Source organism: Bradysia coprophila, assembly GCF_014529535.1.
Source record: "Bradysia coprophila strain Holo2 chromosome X unlocalized genomic scaffold, BU_Bcop_v1 contig_117, whole genome shotgun sequence".
Lineage (NCBI taxonomy): Eukaryota > Metazoa > Arthropoda > Insecta > Diptera > Sciaridae > Bradysia > Bradysia coprophila.
In genome coordinates, this window is record NW_023503292.1 from 875,075 (window position 1) to 896,869 (window position 21,795).

Genomic DNA, 21,795 nt, shown 5'->3' on the forward strand with positions numbered 1-21,795 from the left:
GTATCATTTGTAATGGAAAGACGATTACAAACAGGTGTTCCGTTTGTCAGTAATTCATTATAATGAAGGATGACTATAATTTTGTATTTGCATTTAAATCTAGGAAAACACAAGAAAGCCAGACATATCCAGCCGACACTCTGTGTTTCACTAATTAGGCTACGTTGCCACCACCAAACTATAGTGAAGTTATTATCGGAAAATTAATTGAAATCGATTCGATGTGTAGAACAAAACCTCCATCATTTTGCCAACAAGTTACAATATTATTTTCAAGTATGCTCCATTAATCATATAACATGGTAGCACATAATGTTGGGAGCGATAATTAATTAATGTTCTCGATATTTTGGCTTTATTGGTTACATTATTATGATAATGAAAAGACTAACATTTTCATACGGCTACGACGGCAACTAATTAAACGATATCAATATATATTCCGTCACACGATGAAACATTTTGTTTCACCTGCAATAAACTGAATCTATCGCATTCATATACGAGTCTGGAATTTTTGCTTATTATAGTACATTACAATATCACTGGGATAACTATTGGAATTGATCCCGCTCGTAGGACTAGATACTGACCGAAGTGTGAGTTTTTTTCGGTTTCTACCAGCAGCGTAGTGGTATTTTTATTAAACTAATGATTCGCTACAAAAAGGCATGACAACCTTTCAATGTTTGTCGTCCTCTTTCTGCTGTCGCTGTTAGCTAATGAGATGTAAGTTTTATACCTCGCCTTAGGTTTGAATATACAAACACTACTCTCGTCGAAAAGTTACCAAAGCTTGTTGCTGAAAAACACACTTGGGAGTTAGACTTTATCACAAAATTGTTACATCGTATCATGAATTTCTCTCGCAGCATCTAATGTAATCTACTATTACATGCTGCATGTGTCGAACATCCTACTTTTCATGTTCCCGGTAACGGCAATCCATTACTAACTCGCAAAAAGAAAATTAAACGTCCAGCTTTCGTGTGTTTATTGACCTCGGCTTCGACTCGTATCAAGAAAATCCACACGAAAACTTTATTTTTCATCTTTTTATTTCTAGTTCCGTAAATTACTATTATATTACGCCTTCGGTTCCATCCATAGCTTCTAAGTCATCATTGCGGTGTTATCGTTCATTTAGAGTTTCGAGTTTATGTTTGAAATAGAGGTGAGTGGGCTGCCCACGCCCATGGGCATGCCCACGGGACACGGGCATGGGCACTTTACAATTTCGTGGGCATAGGGCGCAGCATGGGCACTTTTCAAAAATGTGTGATCCCACAAACTTAAGTCTTAAGTGCAGTCTAGACTTTCCGTACGATGTAATATTCATTCAAGGAATTTTAAAACAGCTATCGCACATAAAATCGTGTTTCCAACTGTGCTGTCAACATCGGTTTCGTCTCAGATTGACAATTTTCACATTTTTAGCGAAAATTTCCTATGTGGGCATGGGCTGGGCAGTGGGCATGCTTTTTAAGATTCTTAGGTATGGGCTGCGCCGTGGGCATGCTTTTTTTAAATTATTGGGCTTTGGGCAGGGCGGGCATAAAAATTAGGTATGCCCACTCACCTCTAGTTTGAAATCCTATGTTTTTCTTCCCTGTTTTCGGAAAACATTGGAAATCTAGGAAAATTGGCTTAGATATTAACCATTGGTCCTGCTGTCTAACTCCTATCCGACTGTCTAATGTCAAAATTTAAAGTTTTTTCCATAGGGACAATATCTGAAAATCGAAAACACATCACTCGACTTCGATTCGGATTGACAGAAAATTGTTCCGAAAACTGAATAATCAAACTTTCGCTTGTATTATATACAAATGTGTGCTTAAAGTCGCATTAAAATTAAATGACAATTTACCGGAAAAATCATTTGTGGTTGGGTTGGTTCAACAAAACACAGTCCGCACAAATATAATTTAAAATTCAAATCCTATTATTTACGTTAGGTAAGCACCTTAAACATAATCCGGATCGGAAATAGCAACTAACAATGTTAACAAATAGAAAATGAAATCTTTTCCTTTTTGGCATATTTTGGGCAAAGTCGAACTAACTGGCTGACTGGTTAAAAATATAAAGCATTTTGTACCGGTTTACAGATTACGTTCTTTTTGTGTGTGTTTCGGTCGATGGAAGAAAATGGATTTTAGCTGGCATATACGTTAAATATAGTGTGACTACAAATCGTTTTGTTTTTGAGTATCTTAGATGTTGTAAATGCGCCCTGTTAGGAAGAACTATTGCTGAAAGGTAGACTTGCAATGATTACACTACAAAACATCAAAAACAGATAAAGAAGTCACAGCAATTCAAAAATGTTTTAGACGAACAGAACTATGATTTTGACGAGGGTTGTCGAACATTACATGTTTTAATGGATATAAACCCAAAAGATAACCAGAATTGGAATGTGAGTGGCTCCAAATTAGCACTTCCATTGAATATATGTCAACATTTTCTTTATTAAGGTCTCAATATCACATCCGTATAACGCTTCATTATTGGATTTCTATTGGTTGAATGTGTTTAATGGCCGGATAGATTCTTTAAAAAATATTTTGTGACGAAGGAATTAGTGGCACCACAAATGTTCAAGGCTCAAAAATGTATTCAGATTCGAATGAAGTCAATAAAGTAACCCAGAATAAAACGACTCGACTGTGCGGTTTTAATCAACTACATTGACAATAAATCGCTGAACCGATTTTGCCCGCGCTGTGATCTATAGTTCCCGTTTGATTTTCATTGAAGAAAACAAAAACAAAAGGCAGTTATGAACCAACGGTCCCATCCTAAGCCAGACCTCAACAATTATATTCTTCACATAAAAAAAAAACGAAAAAAAATCAAAAATCAGTTCAGAGCCACCCAAGTTAGCGTCTTATCAAAAAACCAGACGTACATTATCTTACTGAGTAATACTTTTCAGTCACGGGACTCCTACCTGCCATGCATGGCCTAATTAATGCAGGCAAGCGAAATTGATTATGTAACAGTCTCGTTTTATGGGCTGTTAAAGAGTAAAATTTCACAGTGCTGCTGTTGTGGATTTCACAGATTCATCAGATATGCTATTGAATTACGCATTGGAAACTATGTCAATCGATTGCTCAAACTTTAATGGTACACCGCAACCGTTAAATGTGATGTGTCTCCCACAGTTTAGAAATTTTCGTTTTAATTTGTGTAGCATTCGATCTGCTCATTTATGCTGTTTGTTAGGTTTTTTGTGCCGTTCAGTGGAATATTCCGCTAATGGCAAAATGAGTTCCAACATCAGCGTTCATTGAATATTCTGAAGTAGTGTATGCAGTCTTAATGACGAATAAATACGAGATGGGAGATTGATTTACTAATTAGAAATTACGTCAACGTTTATTTTTGAACTTTCACTTGACTCATTCCAATCAGCATGCCCCATCAGCGGTGTTAGCAAGAGAAATTCCCATCTAAATTGAAATTGTATTTATACGCTTTGTGTGTTCCATTTTCACATATTTTAGCTGCTATCAAGTTGAGAATACATTTAGAGTACAGCTAATGTTTTCCGCATCAACGCCCTCACATAAATACGCAATTCTCGTTTGGATGATATGGTTTTGATGAATGATTTTTCATTGTTAAATTGAAACATGTCTTCAATAATTATGTATACAAACCTCCACTCCAAACACCATTCGGTAACGTGGACCAACCCCAACCATGTCCCCATGGTAGTACACAAGCTAAGGTACCTTTCGAATCGGAATCGTTATTTGCACTTTTATTCAGTACAGCTATAGCGGCATCACTTCGAACTTGATACTGCGAATTTAGTCTCCTTCGTCTCTCTGACATTTCGGAACTCGTTGCAGCTACAATGTGAATCGAACGGTCAATCGAATAAAGAAGAAATAATTAGAAAAAAAACTACTTACGTCTGATCCGAACCAATGGTCGGTGTACCACTCCTTTCAAATGGGGCTTATCAACGATTAGCTCGATTTGTGGTGGAGGTGGCAGCTGTAATATGAAGTCTAAATTAATTTAAAATATAAAATTAAACTCTTAAGTTCGGTACAATTTACATTTTGTTTAGCGAAATTGTTTCGATACAATGGTCCGACATTGGACTCGGAATCGGATACATTTGAAAATTCAGTGAAAAAAGAGATAGCGAGAAGAAAATAGACGTTTTCTCCACTGAATTGTCAGTTGTGTTTTTTTTGTTTAACGAGGGAGGAAAATAGGAAATATCATTAAAAGCAAAGTTCTGCTTTAGTTGGCATTTCCTATCAAGGATCAACAAAATTTACACGAAAACACCATTTTCCATCTTTTTATCCCTAGTCATATAAATGATTATTTCTTCCACAAAAAAAAAGAGTGGAGAAAATGTCTATTCTGTCATCAGACGAAGCGTCAACATGGCCTTTTGAGTGGTGAAAATAAGGAAAACCAGGAAAAAGTAAATTCCAACAGCACTCGCTTCGTTCCGAACAAAGTTAGAAGACACAAAAAATTAACTAAAATTTTTTATGTAAAGTATCCATCTAAGAACTATCTATCTATCAATCTAAGCAATGCTTAGTAAGCATTCACATTTTTGGGTTCGAGAAAATCCAAATTATTAAAAGACCTGCCGTGCCAGACAAGTTGAAATTTCAAAGATTTGATTGGTCTGGCACGACAGGTCTTTTATTAAAAATTTAATTTTAAAATTTCATTCACCATTTGGCACCAATACCTTCATTTTGGCACCAATTTGGATTTTCTACGATGTGAGATGGCCAAGATACACACTAGGTCTACCCTCGTTAAAGCCCTACTAGGGCCCAAATCTAAAAGTCGTACAACAAATGTTTTTCGTATTGTGTAATGTAGCAAAATGGCATAGGTTTCAAGCAGTGGCCTTATGAGGGACTCAAAGTGTCGTGGGCTCCAGGTCTACAACTGTACAGTTACTAGTTTGAATATAATTTCATATTTCGGTAATCGTCTTTCTATGACTGCAAACTACTAATGTAGTCCACATAGAGCTGTACCTAAAAATTTGGTGCCACACTGTTCCAGTCTCAAAAAACACATTGAGTAGTAACACTTACAATAAAAGTAAGAACAAAAATTTCAAGTATCTATTGCATCGATGCAAGCGTGGGTGATAAACAAGCAGAAGCTAATCCAAAGTATCGCACCGTTTGTGTGCTTTGGAAAGATTCTTTTGGATTCCATTGGAAACGTGAAATATGTCGGTGAAATACCAATGCATACCAATGTTTTCTTACAAGATTTTTCGGTTTGAAGACTGTATTCGCCTAAAGCCTCTTAATCATAAAATCGTTTCATAGTAACCTCAAAACTCTATTCGATATTCGGATATGTTCCTAAACTTTCCCGAATTTTCCCACAAAAATAGTCCACCGGATAATAACGTAACGGAGGAGGTGGAATAGCTTAAACATTTCTAAAACAAAAACGATTCCATTTTACTTACTGTCTTAGTAATTGCAGCAATCCATTCGCTGCAAAGATAATTACAACGGATTCAATTAATTTAGTTTATAATTAAATGAATTAAATGAAAATGGGCGGTGTAAATTTAAATTAATTAGGTTATAAGTCATTCAAGATTTCATGCCCATATCTATGGGCCGACTTCTTCAACATCTATAAACGTTTTCAGATTTCTTTTCTCCAATAATAGTCAACTAATGACGACTATCAATTAAATCAATTTTTCCCTTTTTTCGATATAACATTATAACGAAACATCCCAATCAATTTCGTGCAATAAGTTATTACTTCTGTACATGATTCCATTCTTTATACCAAAATTTATCCTTCGAAATCAATTTAAATAGAAAGAAAGAAAAAGTAGAAAAGAGAAGAAATAGAAAAAAAGACTTCACAAAGCCTTAATAAAAATCTGTTGGAAAAAATCCATTTAATTTCCGATCGAGTTATCCCAACATTACATTGATAGATATGTATTCATTAATATTTAACAACAACCAACTCAGACCCGACTAACTATATATGGTGATACGGTTTGTGAATGGATTTTTTTCCTCTGTTCCAACTATACAACACATAAAACCCTATAAATATATTGCGTACGAATTTCAGGAATTGCGAGACTGTGTCTACTATCACACAAAATACATAATGTTGACTTAAAGCAAAGTCTGCAAACTCCAAAATCACTCAATGCCCACCTCCGAAACATTGTCCCATACATATTTCCACTTTTCTTTTTTCCGGCTTCTCTTTTTTTCCATTCTTTTTCCACTCTCCGTTTCCACGTTTACTATAATGTACACAAATTTGGTCATTCGAATAGACCAAAACCAAGTCCATTGAAAAGTTTGAGTTTCTTTTTTTTTACTTTCATTTTCATTTTTTATTTCGCCTATACATAATACTCTTCACCATCCCAAATTCTTAACTCAAAAACCCAAAGTACCATTCATTTATCAACACAATTTTGAAAATGTTGAATTCCATCTACACAGAATTTATATTGCTCGCATGTCGTATGGATGTTTATATATACATTTTAGGTAGGGCTATTATATTCACAGCACATAGTACAAAATGATTTATGGTAAGCTCACCACAAAATTGTCTGGGTGGACCATAATATCGTCTTTTTCGTTCATAGTTAATAGTACCCACCGGTCTTCATCATTCCACAAGGATACTTTTTTCTTTCTTTTTTTTTATTTTAGTCTATCGTCAATATACACATAAATATAGCAAACGCCTTATGTGAGACATGAGAATCGACTATGGATGCTCTCTTGTAGTAAAAGTGAAACTCAATGCGAAAACCAAAACAACAAAATGAAGTTGGTTTTTTCCCCTTTAGTTGTGAAATTTATAAAATCGTTTGGATAAAATTATGATTTTGGTAAAGTTGATGTACAATGGCAATCGGTTAGATGACCGGAACATGGAAAAGTTTCTTTTTACATTCGTAGAATTATAAGATCCGACGAATTTAATCCCATTTTGCAATGTTATTCATTGCATGTAACCACACGAATGCAATATTATGATTACGTTCGTTGGGTGCAACGTTGATAAATCGCATGCGGAAGGAATATTTTGAGTTGGATTGAAATTGTTGGATCAAAAATTTTAATTTTGGAATTATCTGTTTTTAAAAACAGAGCTTTTCCAACATTTTCCAGCATGCTCACTAGTAGTCACTAGTCACTACTCACTACATTCCATCAATATCATTGACATCGATCGTGCAAAATTGACAGAATGTTGGGGTTTTCTCAATCCAAGCACTAAACGCAGACCACAGTTTCAATGCCCAAACGTCACCGTGTGTAGACTCACGTTCAGTCAAAGAATGCAAGGAAGTGCTTAAGAATGAATTTGCAAAAACTTCATCCATCTCCTAGCCGAATGTCCGATGCCTGTATGTAATCGTTAGATTGTCCTGACCATTTTGTAGAACAAATTTTTACATTTAGCAGTAGAGTTGTATAAGTTGACCAATGCCGTATGGTAAACAGAATTTTAGTTTTTTGTCAACTCAAAGTTGAATAATTTCGTCAATAAACAGACGATTTATTTGGAAGTGTGAAGGTTTGTATTGCTTACAAAGACGCTGCGATATATACCCAAAAAAGGTATTGCCTTATTAAGTCTATTTGGTGTTTTATAAGTCATTTCATAAGATCGAAACAGTGGCAAAAACCCTTTGATGTTGGTTCAGCAGATGCTTAATGGCAAGTATGTTTGGCCTGTTGGAAGTTTGATGCTTGGCATCTATGTCAACTATAATATATAAACTAAATAACTTGATCAGCAACAACCAAACAAATTGACATTGCATATTGAAGAGTGGCCTGCCAGCTTTGAGTGCAACATATCTCATATTGCAAAGACCAATGAAATATCATGTCCGGAGCGATAGCGGAGGACTTGACGCAGTCTAACTTCCAAAAAAAGAACGAAGAAAATTTTTTGAGACGCGGCAACTATATATAGCTGAACATTTCAGTTTCTGCCCTTTGGTTTATATCACCACAAAACATATTCTATCATATTCTCGCTTCAAATACGAGCAAAACGAGCTATCACTCGACAGGTTTAAAATTGCCGGAGATACATCGTTTTGAAATTGGTCACTTTTCATACAAAATACACCAAATTGACTTTTCCCAAACAATCAAAATCTTTCAACTTACTCTGTATGTTTCTATCTATCTATCTATCTATTTATCGACGGTCGATCTCGGAAACCAGTCAGCCAATCTCCATGAAATTTTGCAGGAGTCTCAGGGTGGGCATAAAAATGAATATGTGATACGCCATTACCCCAGGAAAAACCAGAATTTTGTTTTATTGGCCTCGAAGTGGTTAGACCCGTACGAAGTACTGGGGTCTTATAGGTTTACGCATACGTTTGTAACACGTCGAATTGGACTCCCTGAGTAAGGGGAAATCTATTGTGGTTGTCTAGAGATGCCAAATCCGCGAAAAAAAAATGTCCGTCTGTCCGTCTGTCCGTTTGTCCGTCTGTCTGTCTGCACGATAACTTGAGTAAAACGCATCCGATTTTAAAAATTCTTTTTTTACCCGTTTGGTAATGTCAAAAGACAGGCTAAGTTCGAAGATGAGTGATTTTGGATCGACCCCTCCCGAGCTGTGGCCCAATAAGTGCTTTACGGTTTTTCGAAGATATATCCGGAGATTTAAACGTTAAACTTGTAAGTGATACGTCAAATAAAAGGTATTTACAATACCGATCGACAAAAAAAAAGTTTATGGAAATCGGATGACCGACTCGTGAGTTAGACCCCTTGGTGTGGAACAGGCACAGGGCGGCAAGCAGTTTTTGCTTGTAGGTCGGCCACATTTGAACATATTTCGTCTGTTTTAGCTTTATTAGATAGGTATTGACCGTACCAATCAGGGAAAAAAATTTTATGAAATTATGTTCTCCGGAGCGTGAGCTAGGTCTCTTGGAGTGAGCTCTTATCTGGCTACTCGGAAGTACAGTGAACGTGGTGTATTTTGACAATATCTCGAGTAAATTTTGACCGAATTTCATGAATTTTTTTTGTTTGAAAGGTATTAACGAATGTAAAGCGTCGGTACTATTTCCGGTCTCCTAACAAAATGGCTGCCGGCGGCCATATTGGATTTTAGTAAAATAGAAATATCTTGGGAAAAATGATACTTAGATAGTTTCTGTTAACATGGAAATAATTAGTTATGTGTGTGGGGTTTCAGGGATTCCATATACGGACATCTATATATACCTATATACAGCTATATTGAGCTATATACAGGCATATAGAGCTATATAATAGCATATTCATCTGTGAAATGTTTATTTATAGGAAAATATAGGTAAATATAGCGGTATACAGCTGTTTAAATAGGAATTTATGAAATTTGTCTTCGTACGAGGCTGTCTATATTGCCTCCGGCAATTTAGTTGTATATGATAACAAGGCAAAGAGTGGATAATGTAAGTGATTTTAAAGGAAGAATAGTTTTTCAGCAGAGAAGAAAATGAAGTAAGAGAAATGAAGAGTTTCACATTAAAGGCTTTTGATACGAATAGGTGTTTCGTACGGGTCGGCGTTAGCTATGTTTTCTGAGTGTGGTTTTCGAGGGTCGGGAACGAGTTTTACGAGTAGAACAGAGGGGCATATGTGAAAAATGTCGAAAGTTGGAAATGGGTGGGTCAATTGGGGTTTTGTAGATATTTCTTGATGGGTGGCAGATAGAAAATTATTTTCTTCGTCAAATTTTAGAATTTCGACCAATTTTCGATTTTCGTCAAATTTTCGATTTTCGTCAAATTTTCGACTTTCGTCAAATTTTCGATTTTTGTCAAATTTTCAATTTTCGTCAAATTTTCAAATTTCGTCAAGTTTTCGAATTTCGTCAAATTTTCGATTTTCGTCAAATTTTCAATTTTCGTCAAATTTTCAAATTTTGCCAAATTTCCGTTATAAACTGTTATAAAAGCAGTGTTCTAAAACTTCTAAAACGACTGATATCCCAACAAAAATCTCTTCGAGAAAAGTGTGACGCAGTCTTTGAAGTACAATTTCTAAAATGAATGATATCGCTAGAGTTGACGCTTTCAGCTTCGTTACGTAAAAATTAAATTTTACACCCAATTTTAGTTCAAACAAGCTGGCTTAGCTTTTCTCATCATCTGCCAAATAATTTTTACCAAAAAAAAATTTGACTGGAAACAACCAAAATTTTACCAAAAACATAGCTAACGCCGACCCGTACGAAACACCTATTCGTATCAAAAGCCTTTAATGTGAAACTCTTCATTTCTCTTACTTCATTTTCTTCTCTGCTGAAAAACTATTCTACCTTTAAAATCACTTACATTATCCACTCTTTGCCTTGTTATCATATACAACTAAATTGCCGGAGGCAATATAGACAGCCCCGTACGAAGACAAATTTCATAAATTCCTATTTAAACAGCTATATACCGCTATATTTAACTATATTTCACTATAAATAAACATTTCACAGATAAATATATGCTATCATATAGCTCTATATGCCTGTATATAGCTCAATATAGCTGTATATAGGTATATATAGATGTCCATATATGGAATCCCTGAAACCCCTCACACTTAACAAATTATTTCCATGTTAACAGAAACTCTCTAAGCATCATTTTTTCCAAGATATTTCTATTTTACTAAAATCCAATATGGTCGCCGGCAGCCATTTTGTTAGGAGACCGGAAATAGTACCGACGCTTTACATTCGTTAATACCTTTCAAACAAAAAAAAATTCATGAAATTCGGTCAAAATTTACTCGAGATATTGTCAAAATACACCACGTTCACTGTATACTTCCGAGTAGCCAGATAAGAGCTCACTCCAAGAGACCTAGCTCACGCTCCGGAGAACATAATTTCATAAAAAAATTTTTCCCTGATTGGTACGGTCAATACCTATCTAATAAAGTTAAAACAGACGAAATATGTTCAAATGTGGCCGACCTACAAGCAAAAACTGCTTGCCGCCCTGTGCCTGTTCCACACCAAGGGGTCTAACTCACGAGTCGGTCATCCGATTTCCATAAACTTTTTTTTTGTCGATCGGTATTGTAAATACCTTTTATTTGACGTATCACTTACAAGTTTAACGTTTAAATGTCCGGAGATATCTTCGAAAAAACGTAAAGCACTTATTGGGCCACAGCTCGGGAGGGGTCGATCCAAAATCACTCATCTTCGAACTTAGCCTGTCTTTTGACATTACCAAACGGGAAAAAAAAGAATTTTCAAAATCGGATGCGTTTTACTCAAGTTATCGTGCAGACAGACAGACGGACAGACGGACAGACGGACATTTTTTTTTCGCGGATTTGGCATCTCTAGACAACCACAATAGGCTTCCCCTTACTCAGGGAGTCCAATTCGACGTGTTACAAACGTATGCGTAAACCTATAAGACCCCAGTACTTCGTACGGGTCTAAAAATCTGCGTCGCAAAGTGGCACAGACCAGCAAGAAAATTTATCTGCCACATGCACTATTGTACTGTTGGACCGTATTATTGTCTATTGAGCTATAATATGTACAAGATAGATGAGAATGATGCCCTGCTCAGCTGAATATAAATGCATTTTAGTTGTAAGTCTATACTCCTACGTTACACAACTGTACTTGTCCCGCTTAAAAAAAAATGGTCAGCTGTGCTGAAAATAATTTTTTGGGTGTATGTTCAGTTCACACACCACACACCACACATACACTACACTACACATTCAATCTAGCCCTCTACTCATAATCTCGTATTCAAATCCGCGGCTGGGCAAGATGATTTTTCCTTCATTCGCTTTCTATGTAACATTTACTCATAGATATTCAACGTTAAAAATATTGATAATCCTTTTTGTTCCACAGTTTTTCCGGCTCTTTCCATCCCCGAAAGTTTTGGTTGTCTTCTTACATAACTCAGCGGCTCGCTGATGGTAAAGTGTGAGAATATGTAGAATCGTATATCAGCGGACGCCTGAGTTTCTATGGTGAACGAATAAATATTGCTGGAGACGATAGAGCGTGAAAAACTATGGAACAAATCCGTTATTGGCGGAGAAAAATTTTTGATAGCGGAGATCGCCGTAGAATATGGGTTTGAAAATGCAGACCTCCGCCAATTGCAATAGTTTTGTATGACCAGTTACCTCAGATCAAATTTGTTACACTTTGAGGCAATTGAGGAAGGATCAGTCTAATGCCTGAAACTACGATTTTTTCTTGAGACTAGAGTTTTCAGTTTTAAAAATTGTAACGCAACAGACCGTTATTGGCAGAATCTGCCCACTTTATTAGAGGAATGAAAAACAAGAGTTGTTTTATGTCTTCCGGTCGATATTTTTTGCATTTAAGAAGTCATGTCATAAAATCTAGACGTTGTCAACTATGCGATCCTAATTAAAGGTTTCCGGATCTAAAAACAATGGAAACTGATACCACATACAAGACAAAAACGAGCCGTCAGAACAGTCGGAGCGTTTGCTGCGACTGAGCCCCGTACGAACCCGTACATCTATTGCGCACGTGACCCTAGTTCGTCCGTCGCCCTACTCTTAACGTAAGTCTACTGCGCCCGTAAACGTCGGTAAACGTAACACAAATTTAAAATTGACCTAAAATTTCCTCAGTCCTTTATTAACCTATATTTACCTATAAATAAACAATTTACTGATAAATATGCTAGTATATAGCTCAAAATAACTATCTATACCGTTATATAGCTCAATATAGCTATATATATTTATATATAGATATCCATATTTGGGATCCTTGAAACACCACACACACATACCCAATCACTTCCCACTGATCAGTAACTTTGTAAGTATCATTTTCACCGATTTATATTGTTTTTACAAAAATCCAAAATGGCGGCCGACTGCCATTTTATTAGGAGACCTGAAATAGTACTGACGATTCACATTTATTAGTACCTTTCAAACAAAAAAAAATCATGAAATTCGGTCAAATTTTACTCGAGATATTAACAAAAAACACCACCTTCACTGTACGGCCGAGTAGCCTCATATAAGCTCACTCCAAGAGACCTAGCTCACGCTCCGGCGAAACGAATTTCATGAACTTTTTTTTCCCTTATTGATACGGTCAATACCTATCTATTGAAGCAAAATTCATCAAAATACGTTCAAATTTGGCCAACCTACAAGCAAAAACGGCTTGCCGCCCTGCACCTAGTTCACACCAAGGGGTCTAACAAACGAGTCGGTCATCCAATTTCCATAAACTTTTTTTTTTGTCGATAGGTATTGTAAATACCTTTCATTTGATGTATCACTTACCAGTGTAGCCTTTAAATGGCCAGAGAAATCTTTGGAAAACGTTAAAGCACTTATGGGGCCCCACCTCGGGAGGGGTCGACCCAAAATCGTCCATCTTCGAACTTAGCCTCACAATTTCAACTACCTTTCAGGGAAAAAAAATTTTTGAAATCGGATTTGATTTACTCAAGATATCGACGTGACAGACGGACAGAAGGACAGACGGACAGGCGAACAGACAAAATTTTTATTGTGTATTCGTCATCTATGAACATAGGCAAACACTCTGCCCTTACCGCCTGCTTCGAATTCCATCAATTACACACGGCACCGTAATCCTATAAGCCCCTTCGTACTTCGTACGGGGCTAAAAAACAAATTTTAGATGTGTTTATTGCCGAAACTGGTACACTAATTTTCCATATTAACAATGGATTTACTAATATATAATACCAATGTTCGATGTTGCCCTTAAAATCATATAGATAACACTAAATATTCGAAATCATTTTGTATTGTCAGCAGAATATGATGATATATCCATACAAAATTTATATGTTTCTTCTTTTAGTTCTCCATCCAGAGTATAATAATGTATGTGATCTGAGTCGCCGTGTGTATATGAAAAATAATTTATAGACGGAAATAAATTTTGATGTATAAAATTGAATGTTTATGGTTGGTAATAAGGACATATAAACTGAGCATAACCAAAGCCCGAAAGATGAAAAGAATAAATTGCTTTTCATATGTGCGGTATGATTAACCTTATTTTGTCAACTTTTTGTTGGCGCTTCTATTTCCTATCTATTTTCTACCCTCTTGTTTTGAAAGGGGTGAAAATAGACATTTTCTCCCTCGAACTGTCTCCTTTGTTTTTGTTGTGAAAAATTTATGTTTTGTTTCGCACATGTATGAAAAACGTTGGAATTCCCTAGTTTCTGTCATCAAATATAGTCGAAATGGAATAATTTGAAGTGGAATTTGTTTCGGACGAACTTGAAGCCATGTTAGACTATCATGGGGCGGTACGCGGTAGACACCATGACTTAATTTTCAACTGATTTGTACGATAGCTTTCCATGGCATGTAGTGAGTTGGAGTAAAATGTTAGTAGGACGAATCGAGGTGAGGCAGTAGTTAGGGCCATATATACTGTTTCAAAGATGTAATTTCATATTATGCGAGTCTATTACGAACGTCAAGTGGTGTCTGCTTTTCTAAGTTTGTCGTACATAATATATCCTTTCTCTTCTTCTCGTTCTTCCGTATGAAACATGTTGAAACTAAAATCTATACCGCATTTCTGTCTACAATAACTTTTATCTAGAATCATATAAAGATACGCAAAAGAAAAAAAAAAAACAGAGAAAAAATATCAAATAAATTTATCAATGGAAAATAAATGGATCGACAGTTTGAAAAGTCATCACCTTTTCGTAGCATTCAATCAATAAATCAACAAAAATGTAAAAAAAAAGAAAAGAAAAACAATTTAAATTGACAACCAAATTCATTTTCTGTGAAATTGAAATTGTTTCGAAATAAATAATTAATTTCAAGTTGAACACAACATAACTAAAGGTGGCCTTACTCTCTCCGTCTTGTTACCGTTTTTACTTGTTTGATATGTTTAGACCCGTACGAAGTACTGGAGTCTTATAGGTTTCCGCATAAGTTTGTAACACGTTGAATTGGACTCCCTGAGTAAGGGGAACACGGTGAGCTTGAAATTTTTTTTATTCGACCTCTCGTGGACATGAAATGTTTCTAGTGGTTTTTGAAGAGGGCGGCACCACGAATAAGAATAACATAACAAGAAAATATTTCGATGGGAAAATTTTTAATTAGATCGATTTTTCATTTTTTTGGGACCTGCGGGAAGCTTTGAAGACTGTTCGGACTTCACTGGTGACTCGTTTGATCACAAAAATATAGTTACTGTTTAGCCTGAGGTCTAAGCTTTACGGCGATACCAATCGCGATTTCAACAAACATCTTTTATTTGAAAGGCCTTATCACATGTGGATGATTTCTATTTTGTCTCAAAAAGTATGTTTAGTTATTTTACATAATTTGGGGGTTAATTAAGGTCGGAAAATGAATTTGTATTTCATTCTGATATAATCTTTGTTGTTAGACCTGAACGGCCATTAAATTTTCTTCATATAATGTCTAATTTTTTTGTGGAAACAACTAAAATGTTGCAGAGTTAGGTTAGAATGGCTATTGGAGAAGGTTTTTTAATTTATGACTTGAGATAGTGCAATTTGCACATCGCTACGATTTATAAAAAAACATATTTCGAGTCAAACATCTTCTTTCGACCTTTATTAACCCTTTAAACTATGTAAAATAACTAAACATACTTTTTGAGACAAAATAGAAATCATCCACATGTGATAGAGCCTTACAAATTCGCAGCGACCTAGTTTAATGACTTTGCTTCATAAAAGAAGTTTGTTGGTAGTCATTTATATGATGATTGGTAACGCTGTAAAGCTTAGACCTCAGGCTAAACAGCAGCTATATTTTGGTGATCAAATGAGTTACCAGTAGCGTCCAAACAGTCTTCAAAGCTTTCTGCAGGTCCCAAAAAAATGAAAAATCGATCTAATTAAAAAATTTCCCATCGAAATATTTTCTTGTTAAGAATAACAACTCGTGGTGACGCCCTCTTCAAAAACCACTAAAAACATTTCATGTCCACGATAGGTCGAATAAAAAAAATTTCAAGCTCACCGTGGGAAGTTAGTTAGTTAGTGAGTAAGGGGAAACCTATTGTGGTATCGGGAAAAATGGAACTTAGAGCGTTTCTGTTAACATAGAAGTAATTGGTTATGTGTGTGGGGTGTTTCAGGCATTCCATATATGGACATCTATATATATCTATATTCACCTATATTGAGCTATATACAGGCATATAGAGCTATATAATAGCATATTCATCTGTGAAATATTTATTTATAGTGAAATATAGGTAAATATAGCGGTATATAGCTGTTTAAATAGGAATTTATGAAAGTTGACTTCGTACGGGGCTGTCTATATTGCCTTCGGAAATTTATTTGTATATGATAACAAGGCTAAGAGTGGATAATGTAAGTGATTTTGAAGGACGAAAAGCTTTTTAGTAGAGAAGAAAATGAAGTAAGAGAAATGAAGAGTTCTACATTAAAGGCTTTTGATACGAGTAGGTGTTTCGTACTGATCGGCGTTAGCTATGTTTAAACAATAAAGACCATGTGATACTACACCCATTAATGTGATTCCAACTTAAGGATTGATGAGAAAATAGATTCACTGGTGTTTGCAATATAACTGCACGGCGACCAACATCTACGAACTTAGTCATGCAAGTACATGTACATATTTAGCGAATCATAAACGAAAATGAAAGTAGGCTTTCGTATCGTTTCATTGTGTGGTTTGTAATGAAGCTGGCTTAACCAAACGTGGGCTTTACAATTGTTGTGCAGTTTTGTGCAAAAGTAAGTGATTTATTCTGAGCCACCAGAATTCTGGGGGGTCTAACGTGATTTCGGAACCACGCCACGAAGTATGCAAATATTTTCTGAGGATATTTAGGAGCTTAATTGGAATCTCGAAGAACACATATTTTTTGTAAACAAGTTTCATATTTTTTTAAATCTAGAAAACCATTTAAACACCTTCCTAAGTATATTTTCACACTTCCAAGTTAAATGAATATGGCTGAACGAATACTCGTAATATTATCGTCCTGAGTCAATAATCTACTATTACTTTCCTTCTCCTCCTTGCGCTTCCACAAAAAAAATAGTCCATCTATACAAATGTATCTATTGGTTACGTGAGTCATGAATGTAGGGTGCTGAGAATTATATATAAAACATAGCTCAAGCATGAGTAGAAAATGTTCCCTCTTATTTTTCAAAAGTTTAACATCCTGTTTCCATGTTCTGTATCGTGAGATCATCGCCAATACGTATTGGATAATAATAACATAAGAAAAATGTCTTTCGCATACTCTCCCGAGTAAACAAAATTCAAAATATCAACTCGAATATCGAATCCAAACAATAAAAAGAAAAAAGTTCTTCTATATATTTCGTCAATGAATATAAATTGAAATGGAGCACTCGTAAACTCACAAAATAAGAGCATATTATGGAAATAGTCGAATAAACATGATGTTTTGTCGCGCCACAAATCTTTTACCCCGAAAGTGTAGCGAATAGAGATAGGATTTCTTTATTTCGTTTTACACGATTTTACATAACTTATTCTTGAGTAGAGACTATAGGTGGTATAGGTAGTGTTCTGCTTTTGTTATGTTAGTTGTATTTATCACTCTTTCCGAGAAAGACTTTCCATCTCTCTCTCAAAGAAAACCATTTTCTAACAAAATTTCTTGGACTCGGATAAAATTCGTTTTATTTCAAAACCAGTGAAGCACCACATTATGTTCAACAAAATAATAAAACCATTGTACTGTGTTTAGTGTAGGTATATACACATATAATATGTCTTAAAAATAAATAAGAAAATCGATTCATCCATCCAATCATATTTTGTTTACCTAAATAAAAAGTTCCTTTTTTTTCATTTTTTTTTTAAATATAATTTGTCATAAACGACTAGAAAGGGATTTGATTCCAGTTTGTTTTTTTTTTTTTTTTGCAGAATTATTTTGCTGACACGATAAAAACAACATTGAAATTGATTTTTCGGTATAAGAATTGATAGGGTAGTTGCGGGATTTTCGAATTGAGTACCTACTGAAATATAATAAAAGAAATCTTCAGATTGAAAAAAAGAGGAAAATTTCTCTCCTTTCGAGGAAAAAGTCACTGCTGGTGTTAAAACATTTGTCAGAGTATAGTTATTAGAACCTGATTTGTTTCGAAAGTTATTTGCGTACTAAATCTATCATTAAATTAGTTTCAATCAAGTCTGACATTGAATTTAGAAGATGCACGTCTGACGGATGTTTTTTTTATAAATATTTTAGTGATACGGAAAGAAAAAGTGGAAAGAAATATTCGAATTCATTAGAACAGTCGATTACAGTGCCATTTCGCTGAATCCTTGGCCAACCTCAAAAATAACTCCTCATCAGAGTCGAATAATCTGTTTTACTCATACAATATCATCTCAATACATTAGTGTATTAAGAGTCAATTCGCCAATTCGTCAGCCAAATTTTCAATTATTGAAACAAGCTATCCCCGATATTATTGAGTTATAGCTCATTCGATTCGTCGTTCAATTCTACCCCTTCGTGTCTACCTTTTTTTTCAAAAAAATCCATTTTGAGTGTAATGTGTCTAAATGTCATATGATGTCAGAGGGTGGTCAAAACATTTTTTTTAGCATTTACTTGAAGAAGGAGCAACACAAAAAGTTGAAACTTTGTGGGATTGTTGGCCTATCCACGGCCGACAGTTTGAGCCCACTCTGACGTCCGCACTCACCACCCATGACCAGCCATCAGTCAAAGTATGGTCAACTTTCAAATAGGACGGAATCTCTACAACATCATTGTTCTGATGGGCCGTTTACATATTATGGTAGCTGGCTTCAGCCACCATCACATATCAAAATTTCACCACAGAAGTTTGATGTTGCAGGAATTGCGGACCATTTGAAAAAAAGTTGACCTTTACGGCTGGTATAAAAGAGTAAATTTGAACCAAATTGTTGTCCAAAATAGTTTTTTTATTAGTAACGTGTCTGGGGGACAATTCTAGCTCATAACCGATCGATTCCGAGCGACTCTTTTCGAAAAATAATTATTCTTATACATTCAAATCAAAATCTTTTTCTGAAAAAATAAAACCATAAAAGCACATAAAAATGTGTTAATTTTAAAGGAAGAATTGGTTTTTGAGTCATAACTTAACCCACCTGGAGAAACCCGTGCAGATTACATAAATTTATACAATGTGCAAAGGTTTCTCCAAGTGGTATAAGTTGTCACCCAAAACAAAACAAAAAATGGTTCATAGAATCATCAAAAATAGGTATTTTGCTAACTAGTTAGTAAATGGAATGTTTTGCGCAATAGATGTGAGAACACATCGTATGCGCAATACCATCATTTACTAACGTGTTTTATGTACAGCAGTGGAATCCTCATTTTTTACAAACGTCAATATGAAAATCCATTTACGCACTTCTTTGATCGCACTGCTGTACATAAACAAATATTTTTCCGCCTAAATATAGACTACAAATTTGCACTGCAAACTCAAATACTCCAAGTTAATATTTATGCTGAAGCGAAAAATTTAGGATCAAATCATTTTAATCATTTGAAATCAAAGCTAAATCATCCGAAATGTGCAATCATTTTTCGATGTATTTCCGAAAACGTTTTTGAACATCAAAATTCGTTTCAGAATTATAATTAAAACGGAAGTCAATTGACCCACATAACAGCAATCATTCAATCGACGTATACCTATTGTGTGTATACGTTTGGGTACACAAATTAGACGTATTGATTTTCATGTGTTTTATTGCAGGGACAATTTTTCAGGAAAAGATTTTACCAAATTTTCCAGAAATTTCCATATTTTTTCCGCAATCTATTGAATCCGAATTATGAATCTGAGCAAATAATTAAAGAAAAAACAAACATTTTCAAATAAACCTACCTAACTTCTTGCTCCGATTTAGCCAACATCCAGTACACTTTTGACTTCTTTCGTCTGGAACCCAATGCAATTAATTGAGAAACGCTACATCCGTCCGGTAATGGAGGCCGTCGCGGGATTTGTGCTTAAAAAAAATAATAATTTCAATTTGAATGAATATCGGTAAATGCTAATTACCTGTCCAGTGAGCAATAGCTAGCATTTCTGGTGCTTCTTTAACCAGTATCTTACCAGCTGGAGTCGATCTACCGGGTTCCTGTAATGTAAATAGACAATGAAATAATCAGTAAGACGGAATGGGCAAAGCGATTATTTATCAATGAACAAGGCCCGGTCTGCATCTTATCGATCTGAATCCGCAAATGTTAAAGGCGGCCCAAAATCATGATGAACATTGAGAGCGCCAGATAAGCAAATCGAAATCTTAGATGCTCGTGTAGCACAATGAAAACGTGACGGTTCTTTCAAATTTGGCCTAATTTTGATCCTTTTTGCATGGTGTCGAAAAATTCGTGAAAATAGCGTGGTGTCATTTGTGAACGGATAAAATTGAATTATAGATTAATACGCTAGGTGGTAACTTCCAGGACATTTTTATAAGAAAATGCATTTAAAATACCGAATAATGATGGAATTTACTGTTTAACATGGATGACTTCACAAACACCAAAAACCGTTCTTCTTCTCCTAAATGAAATGGCACGTTTTTGCGTCATTCAGAAAGAAGAATTTCAAAGTGAATAAGTCGAGGGAAAAGTTTTTTTCAAAAAGTCTCTGTTTTTCTATCTATTCGAATTAAATTTTTATGTCTACCCCACTCGATTCGATTAAATAAAAACTTTTTTCTCGGAATTTCTTCTCTCTCTTTTTTTCAATAAGCATATAATTTACCTTGACAAATTGCGTTTTGAATAAATTCACACTTTTGATCCTCTTGTTGTTTGAGGATTGTGCCTTTCACTTTTATGTTTTTTTTTTTGTTTATATTTATGTTTTACAGTTTGAAGACAAAGGAAAAATCGAAACAAAATAATATAACTTGGTGCTGAAATAGCTGTTCTTGACACAAGTGTCAAATCAGATTCTTTGGAGTTTTTTAGTCGAAATTGTAAAAAAAAATCATACCAAGGTACTCAAAGAACAGGCTACCGCACACAGGAAGCCATCTGACCCCGAAAATTGAATGGTTCGGTTATGCTATTCTTGTAAAACATTTAATTTACATTTTAATGAACAAAAAAATTGAAGTTGATGAAAGTTCCTGGAATTCGATGAGACGAACGATGTGTCACTAGGACGTAATTACATATTGGTAGTCTAAATCGTGTACTGAAACTGGACAGTGTATCATACAAATTTTAGCACTGTCAGAAAAATTGGAAAAAAATTCATACAAAATAGTACTCTATTTGGCAGCGGTCACTCACGATTACGTTGCTTGGAAGGATAAATCATAAATGTCGTTATTCGAAATTTTTCATTTAGTTAGTATGAGACATTTTACAACAGGTTTACCGACCAAGCAAGCGACCACTGTCTTTATTTGGTGCGTTTTCCGTGTCCACGCTACTTTTGCCGATCAATATGCAAATAGTATCAACATGTTGAAAGTCGAAAGTAGTGCTTGATAAATAAAAAGTCGGTTTTCGACGCATATAAAAAATGGATCTATGGTTGACAAAGTCCAAAAAATTTCTCTTCTAACAAGTTTCATTAATTAAAATTTAAGCAGAAGGAGGACACTCGAAATTAACCTGTTTTCTGAATTTGAATGACGCAAAGTGGTATAGTTACGACGGAACTAGATACTTTGTCTAATCTAAATT

The 21,795-nt window shown here is 35.1% G+C and overlaps 1 protein-coding gene across 1 annotated transcript in view; it reads right to left on the reverse strand.

Annotated features, from left to right (window-relative positions):
* LOC119067090 overlaps positions 1–21,795 on the reverse strand; it is a 61,038-nt gene that overhangs the window by 2,441 nt on the left and 36,802 nt on the right. The window contains exons 4-8 of the mRNA XM_037169849.1: positions 20,147–20,225; positions 19,970–20,093; positions 5,486–5,513; positions 3,930–4,014; positions 3,672–3,866 (exon numbers count right to left, since the gene is read on the reverse strand). Of these exons, the coding sequence (XP_037025744.1) occupies positions 3,672–3,866; positions 3,930–4,014; positions 5,486–5,513; positions 19,970–20,093; positions 20,147–20,225 (511 nt within the window). The remainder of the gene's footprint in view (positions 1–3,671; positions 3,867–3,929; positions 4,015–5,485; positions 5,514–19,969; positions 20,094–20,146; positions 20,226–21,795) is intronic.